Genomic DNA, 9,304 nt, shown 5'->3' with positions numbered 1-9,304 from the left:
AATTTTTGTGTGTTGAATCAATTAGTTTATATTAACATTTTGTTGTGTTACTGTGTTTCATAATATTATTTATGTAGTTGGTTTTACTTAAATATATTATTTAGTGTTCACAATATACAAATTCAATTCGAATAATTCAGTCATATTTGTGATACATTTTTAATTCATATAAATACATTTGAATACATTATTATATTATTATCTACTACCATCAATGTCCAGTAAAATTGACATCGGCGGGGACAATCCTGTCAAAAGCTATGGCCCGATGGCGACATTTGCACAAGTTAGTACAAATCATATTTACCTACAACAACAAGCCTATAATATATTATTATAATATAATAAAATATTTTATCTAAATTCAAAATACGTTATAGTTGTGCGCTACCATAGCACAGAGTTTTTTATTAGTGGGACTAGGCATGGAATTAACGATGTCAACGATCGTAATTCAAGATCTGTATAACAATCCAAAAAGTGAATTTTCGTTGACAACGTCTCAAGTATCGTGGTATGGTAAGAATGTACACACTTATTGCTTTAATTTTCATTTTAATATTTTAATTTCGGTAGTTATTGCTCAAAGACTTGATTTATTATGAATTACAAAATAAGACAGCATTTTTTGTTTCGGTGGTTAACATATCGGAAAACATACAATCGGAAGAATAAACCTATTAATGTAGTCAAATATAATAAAATGTAATCAACATTTGATAGCATTCATAATTTATTTTGTAATCAACTTAATTAGTAAATGTACTTGCTTTTAATCTAGCCGGCCAGTTATCCTTTATTAAATACAATTACACAACTGAATCGTAAAATCAACCATGTGCTTTAATTGTTGATAAAAATGTTTACATAATTTATCACTGATAAATAAACTATATATTATATATTTTATATAATATTTATAATGTATCTATTAGTTAGATCATGTTTGTTATCTGCATTTGTGACAAACAATAAACTTTACTAAGATAGCCATATATTACCTATGTAAGGTATATTATATGATATACAATATTTTTAAAATATTTTTTTATATTTTTAAACTATAAAAGCCAAACGCGTGGTTATACAATAAAACGGTTTTTACTACTATCGTATATAATTTTCCTCACGTAGACACCAGTTTTTAAAATATTCTAAAAATTTAAATTACTATTTTTAACTGAAATATCAATACAGTTTATAATATATTAGCAAATATAATAAAAAAATGTATAATCCATTTGAATAAAATAATGAATTTGACTCCTTCATTAGAAAGCTTGATTTGTCTTTATTTTTTTAATTATACCAATATTTTAACTTATTAATGAATAAAAATAAAATAAAAAATAACACAAACTGCAGTAGGTACACTACACACAGCTATTAAATACGCGCGTAAACGTGTTTACTAATATGATATTATTTTATTTAACTATGCAAAGGAAGTATATTGTTTGTATTTCATCCAACCGGGAGTTTTCTATCGGGATTCCTGCAGGAAAGGTATGGAAGGAAACGATGTATGGTTTTAGCCAACATCCCCAGTATTTTAGGATGGATAATGTTATACTACACACACTCCGTGGCTTCACTTTACGCTTCGACCGTGCTGATGGGCTTGAGCATAGGATTTAGCGAAGCCCCAATATTGTCGTACGTTGGAGAAATAACCGAACCTAGAATCAGGGGAATGATGGCTTCACTGGCGTCTACAGCCGGCATGCTAGGAATGTTTTTAATTTACCTTTTGGGATATTTTTTTGAATGGAGAATCGTCGCCTTGCTGAGTACACTTTGTCCGATCACGTGCATATGCCTCGTCATGTTGGTATGTTAATTAAATAATATTAAATAAATTACTAAATAGGTATATATTTTTCCAAATAAATTGTTTGGTTTTTTTTTATATTTTTTTTTTTGTTGTTTAGATTCCAGAATCTCCTATATGGTTAATCACCAAAGGAAAAAACGAAAAGGCTAAAAATTCTCTGTGTTGGTTAAGAGGATGGGTGAATCCCGAAATAGTCAAAACCGAATACCTCGAACTAATTCGGTATAACGAATTGTCTGGAACTCGAAATGGCAAGGTCAACATCGAATACGATAGTCTATCTTCAAAATTATCCCAACTTAAAGATCCATCCGTATACAGACCGTTAGGATTAGTGATGATTGTTTTTTTTATTTCCTACATAGTCTGCCTTTTACCTTGCAAACCGTATTTTAGTCAAATAATGAATCAAGTTGATTTATCAAATGATCAAAGTTTATTGTTGGTATGAAAAAATTTTACGCTACACAAATAATTATTGTGATGCCCATTTCAATAATTGGATTAATATTATACATTTTTGTTTTAAGGTTTTTTTCGCCATTCTACAACTGGTCGGATGCATAATACTATTTTTTACTATCAATTACCTGGGAAAAAGATTCTTAACTGTTATGTCGGTTTCGATAAATACTATTTTGCTAATTGCATTTGGTCTATACATCATAGCAATTAATCACAATTACATTCAATCAACTCCTTGGTTTCCCACAATGGTGTTAAGCGGCATTTCTTTGTTCGGAACTTCTATCAGTACTTTACCTTGGATGTTAATTAGTGAAATTTTTCCTAACAAGTAAATCTCATTAATATATTCCAATATTGTGTGTGTAAAATAAAAATAAAATAATACCTTAATTTGTTTTAGTATTGATAAACATATACCTACTTGAACTAATTATTTTATTAAAATTATATACTAAATTATTATTTTGAGTTTATCAACTTTAAAACGATTGATAGTAATATTATTACAGACAATAGTTATTAAATGTATTTAAAACGACTTTTTTTTTACAGAAGCCGAGGAGTTGCTGCTGGATCATGTGCAGCTTTATCGTATTTACTTATGTTCATACTAACAAAATCATACTTAACAATTGAAATTTTTCTAACCTTGGAGTATACTATGCTTTTATTTGGTGGTATTGGGATTTTTGGATTAGTCTACTTATACTTATACTTACCCGAGACTGAAAATAAAACGCTATTAGAAATTGAAGAATATTTTAAATAAAATTTATATTATCCTTTATAATTAATTTGTTGTATGTGTTATAATATATTATGTACTATTGTGATTAAAAAAAAAATACATATACGTATGTATAAATGTGTAAAATAAAATTTTCTATTTATAAATTGTTGAATTTAGAGGTTTTTATGAAATTGTAATTACATTAATGTAAATAATTTGTAAAAGTAACATTAAGAGTTTTATCATTTTATCAACAATAAATATTATTCTAATAAATATTCTGCAGTGATTAATTTACGTAATAATAATTTTAAATTATCATAATTAAGGTTGATTAACTTTGTTTTTTATTTTAATGTGCCTATAATATACGAGTAGGTATTATACTTGTATTTAAATCTAACATATAATATTTACTATTCTACAAAATAACTAATAGGCACTATAATAAATTACTAATTATAGTTATCACAGTCTACAGACCATTCTGCTACTTTAATTAGTTATATAATAATAATTTGTTATAAATCGACTATTGCGTTTTGCGTGTTTCTGGCTTGTGGAGAAAATAATAAGCGTCATAGATAATAATCTATATATACTATTATACAATAAAAAGTGTTAATTGATATAATACCCTCTAGGAAAAAATCTTGAAATATTTTGCCCCCACAGCAAAAAAATCGTTCCGGCGCCCCTGCGGCAGACTTACACGCATTACAGTGCCTATTAGGTACTTACTACCTACTTACATGGACGAATAGATACGTAATAGATTGCCGGTGGGTAGTGAATGGGATTGTGGGAATGGTAAAATGTTATCAGCTTACATAACAGTTTTAAAAATGTTATTCGTTACGACCGTTACGTTATTGTTTTTGTACATTAAAATAAATATAGATATTGTTTAATAATATGATATACTTATCTATGGTAAGGTATCAAATATAAATAATATAATTTAATTAAATGATTAAAAATTCAATATTTATAAAATAGAACTACATAAGTACATACACAGATAAAATTGTTTGTATTAGTATTAGTATCGCTATTACAGTTATAATAACTTATAAAGTTATAACATAATATCAAACATAAATAATTTAGAGACAGTGATTCCTAAACCGCTGAACAAGAAACCGTACTCGAAAAGGATGCAATTATTACTATAGACGAAAAGAAAAAACAACTTTATCTATCATATTTTAGGTGAAAGAAATATCTTTGATTTTTAAAGTTAAATCGATTATACTTTTTGGATGTACTTGAATTGTCTCCAATACCATGTGTTATATACTGATATTGATAATTAGATTTATTTGTGTAGTATGATAAAAAAATATTAATTTTTTTTCAATTACGTCATGTTAACATTTTATTAAAAGTTTTGTACTGATTTTTATATTTTAGGTTATTAATTATTATCTATGTGTTTATTATATTAGAAATTATTTACATATTTAACTTTTTAATATGCATATCAAATAAGAATATCAAATGTCATAAAAATTTGAATTTCGAACTCTCATTAGGGAATTTTTAAATTTAACATCATAAAAGAATATAATGACTATATTTTTGGTATTTTTTAATAAATTGATAAAATTGTTAAAAATGTTTAGTCATATAACCTAATAAACAGATTTATTGATAATTGTATCTAAATCCATCATAAAATTTAAATCGGGACACTTCAAGTCACGTTAAATGAAGTTGACGCGTATTACAGTTTTTATAATATACAGAATGATTCAACAATAAAGATCACTCTCATTTTTAAATTAATAATGATTTCATAAAATTCTAATTTTTTAAACACTACTTGCATTTTTTACGTAATTTAAATACATACTTTTGTTTACCAGAAACGAAAAATAAAATAGCATTAGAAATCGAAGAATTTTTCACAGAAATAATAATAATTTAAATTTACGATTATTATAATATTGACTCAGTGGCAGCTTTACAAAATAATGGTGTGTCAATTTTGAATTCATTCATAAACCACCAACTTGCCACATCATACAATTTAAATCACTTTAAATACTATTTATTTATTTTATTATTTTACTACCATGTAATTAACAAATATATAATTTATTTTATTAAAAGCTCTAAAAATTAAGAAGATCCTCCTATAGGTAGATATATGTTTTTATTTTATTGTACGATCGTCGATCATATAGGTATATAACACGGTAAATGAACCAACTGCATATAATATGAATATGTTTGAATGTTAGAGTGAGTGAAATATAGCATTTAAAAAATTCACAATAATTTCAAAATTAATACTTCTTGAAATTTTTCTTTAAACTTACTAATTAACTAGTGAAAATACAGAAAATTGCTGAAAATGAAAGAAAAATTTTATTTTGGATTTCATTTTTGTTGAAATACTTGCATTTATTAACCTTTTACTAGGCTGTGTAGGAAATATATTAAACGTTTTACAACTTAATATGTAGCATATAATAAAATTGAAAACAATATTAATAAGATAATTTTTATTTTAACTTTTTGATTGTTAAATTTAAAAAAAGATGTCTTTTATAAGTATATAACCTAGAAAAGAGAATAACAAATTAAAACATAAACCTATTCAAAATAGTATTCTAACATCGGGAAGTACATATAAACGTAATAAATTAATCCCTCACTTATTGATCTAAATTACTCTAAAACTGCAAAAAAATACAGTGACTCCTCAACTACTTTTATACAATCAATAAATTTACAATTTTCATAATACGTATTGTATTTTATATATTTATGGATTATAATGAAGTTTATTATAATTTATACCAGTTGTGAGGCGAGTTATAATAAATTGTATCTCATTCAAGAAATTCGTAAGAAGCAACGGATCGCTTGTCAATGACTAGTCTGTCAACAACATTACAAAACAACCAATGACCACAACGAATCTATAAAAGTCATTAGACAATAGTAATAGTAATTAGTAATAGGTAATAGGTATCTATTATCTATGTATATTTAATTATATCCTGAAGTCCTGAAATATAAATACCTATATGCTATACCTAATATCTATCATGTATTACATATTTACATTTAGGCGTGCTGCGATTTGCAAACCTAAGTATAATTTATATGTATAATTATATAATTACAGCCTATATGACTATGACTGTGCCCCTCGGGACGGCCCTGATAATAATAAGAAAAATATCCTAAAGAGGACGCGTCGCACCCGCATGTGTTGTCTTTATCTTACACACGTACGACTTAGTAAATTTTTGTTCACCAATTTCAATAGTGTGCTTTTAGTTTTGATATTAGAGTGAATTGACTAATTATCAAACTGTTTGGTAAAAACATTCAACATCTGTGTTCTATCGTTGGTTTTTTACAATATTTTAATTTTTAAGCGAGTTATGAGTATGAAAAATATAAATATTTAAAAATGCTCACAATTCACTTAAAAATTAAAATATTTTAAAAACCCAACGAGAGAACACAGATAATGTTCTTATCTAAAAGTTTAATAATAGGTCAATCTCTTTTCTATGAGGTCTGTTCGAGCGCGGGCCGGTTTTGCGGCAGTGTGGTGGTGTAAGTGCACACCGGACACCACGGTGTGATGGCGGAGATAAGTGTCCGGCGGGGGTTTAGTAAGTTCCCATACGAAACATAGCAGGTAAGCGGGTACATATGTAAGTTCCCTCACGAAAAAAAATACACCCGTACGTAAGTTCCCACGCGGAAAAAATTACACCTGTACGTAAGTTCCCACACGAAAAAACTTTATTGAGACTTAGGAATGACAACTTAAACGAAATTGGTGTGGTTAAAATTTATTTTGTTTTTGTATTGCATAAAAAAAATTCAATTCAATTTTTTTAGGTATAAAATAATAATAATAATAGAAAAAATCAAATTTTATTTGGTTTATTGTGAAAGTTCAAACACTTCACATAGTCATAGTGTCATACTGTGTATAATTATTTTTAAGTTATAATCTGATATTTTATTATTGATAGAGTTTTGTTTTTCTTCTTCCACACATTATTTGTATAGGTATAAAATAAATAATAATAATAGAAAAAATCACATTTTGTTTGATCTAATAACACTTTACAATATAGTCATACTGTGTTAACAAAAATATACCAATATGTATTTTCCCAAGTGGCGATAAAATTTAATGCACTACATTCTATCTTTAATTATCTTTATTATCTGTTGGCTAAGATAATATGAAACAGTATGGACAGTCCATTTTATTGATTTCAGTACTCGTTCATTAAGAGTTAACATTTAAACAGTTGTTTTGAATTCAATTCAAATTGTTATCATCATAATCCTAATATATTCAAAATAATAGAAGTTTTAAAAATATTTCATATTTCAAAAAAATACATATATAAAGATAAGAACATCAGATTTAAATAGACCTCAAAAAATAAGTAAAAAAACAGAAGAAAAACAAAACTATATAAATAATAAAATATCAGATTATAACTTAAAAGAAATTACACAGTATGACTATATGTGAAGTGTTTGAGCTTTCGCAATAAACCAAATAAAATTTGATTTTTTCTATTATTATTTTTATTTTATACAAATACAAATATTATACACATTATATTATTAATTTTTATTATATTATATTATACGGACTAGATTCAATTAAAAATTGATTTGGACTTTTTTTTATGCAATACAAAAACAAAACAAATTTTAACCACACCAACTACGTTTAAGTTGTCAGTCCTATAGGAATTATAAGTCTGAATAAAGTGGGAAGGAAGTTTGTGTTTGGCAAGGCTGAGCATTAACGAATTAAAAGTTAAAATTATAAACAATTTATATAAACATTATTATGTGTCTGAAATTTTTTATATTGAAAATTAGAAAATTTTAACTTTAAATTAAGTTAAGTTACTTTTCTTTGCCCAGCCTTGGTGTTTGTTATAATTTTTTTTCGTGTGGGAACTTACGTACAAGTGTAATTTTTTTCGTGTGGGAACTTAAGTATGCATATCCAGGGGTAATTTTCACCTGTTATATCTCGTGTGGGAACTTACATTCGCCCGTCCGGCGAGCTCCCCCTCCATTGTCCGGCGACCATACCGTCGGCCAGCCCGGCGGTGTATAGCTTTTTGGGCTTTTGTCTTTTTCTAACGTCTTTTTCTAAGGCCCAAGGCCTGACGCATGTATCTGTCCGCCCACTGTTATTGCGCAACGTTTTTGTGCCGTCGTCTAAAATCTTGTGGTCAATTTATTGATGTTACCCAACGGTTTTCACTGATATACGTTACCACCGTATATTATATTACCGCAAGCGGACTACAATAGTCGTTGTCCATTAAAACATTATTTGTGCTGCGCCTCGTGTGCGATCCCCAACTGCGGAGGACCTATCATCTACGTGTCGCCGTCTATCAGGAAGCTGCCGCAAACCAAGTCGTCATTTTTGTTATTTTTTGTTAATTATTGTTATATCAAAGGTTGTAACCGGACACCTATGTGAAGGTGTTAGGATTATTATTATAAGTATTATTATATATTATTAATTATTCCCGGGGCGCCCTATACTAGGTATATTTGAATTACCTATTTATATTTTTTGTCTGTTGTTTAATATACCTGTTTGTGGTGTTATATGCACCAGTATTGCAATTAGACGTGCTATTATAATATTATATATATATTTGGGTAACCCATCCACTCCTGTCGTAACACATACGCAAGTCGTTGCCGATAACCGCCAACAATTGTAAGATCGGTGTCGGCGTCAACAAGGTCAATTCACTCTAATATAAAAACTAAAAGCACACTATTGAAACTGGTGAACGAAAATGTACTATGCCATACGTGTGTAAGACGGAGACAACACATAAATACATAATGTAAAAACGTGAAAAACATACACGCCCACATAATACTTTTTTAATTTAATCTACCCCCTACTTTGGAAATGTCTGTAGATGACACTGTCATAAATAATAAAGACTAGGTATCTACCTATAGGTTACTAATGGTACTATGGAATATGAAAATTTCAAACGGCAATAACCTGCGAAAAGTACAAAACCTCGTTGTCAAACTAGATCCTTGTTAAGTCTCAACAGACAAAAGTTAAAAAGTTAATTTTTTACCACGGTGTGAGAAGATTCTAAGACCGTGTTTTTTACTATTACTTATCAGTTGATTCTAACGGTTAAATGGTTATTATAATATGTATATAAACATTTATCATCACACGTGTTATCAGTAGAAACGTTATCAATCTTTAACCTTTT

The 9,304-nt window shown here is 27.7% G+C and overlaps 1 protein-coding gene across 1 annotated transcript; it reads left to right on the top strand.

The window, feature by feature from the left end:
• LOC132917277 (facilitated trehalose transporter Tret1-like) lies at positions 1-3,310 on the top strand. The gene is made up of 6 exons (XM_060977945.1): positions 1-286; positions 381-519; positions 1,446-1,831; positions 1,932-2,279; positions 2,365-2,630; positions 2,855-3,310. Exons 1-6 carry the CDS (start codon positions 215-217, stop codon positions 3,069-3,071), a joined length of 1,428 nt encoding a protein of 475 aa, XP_060833928.1. The 5' UTR covers positions 1-214; the 3' UTR covers positions 3,072-3,310.
• The last annotated feature ends 5,994 nt before the right edge of the window (positions 3,311-9,304 follow it).

The sequence above is a fragment of the Rhopalosiphum padi genome, chromosome 1, assembly GCF_020882245.1.
Source record: "Rhopalosiphum padi isolate XX-2018 chromosome 1, ASM2088224v1, whole genome shotgun sequence".
NCBI classification, from domain to species: Eukaryota; Metazoa; Arthropoda; class Insecta; order Hemiptera; family Aphididae; genus Rhopalosiphum; species Rhopalosiphum padi.
Note: the sequence above shows the minus strand (reverse complement) of the source record. Positions and strands in the feature narration are given on the sequence as shown.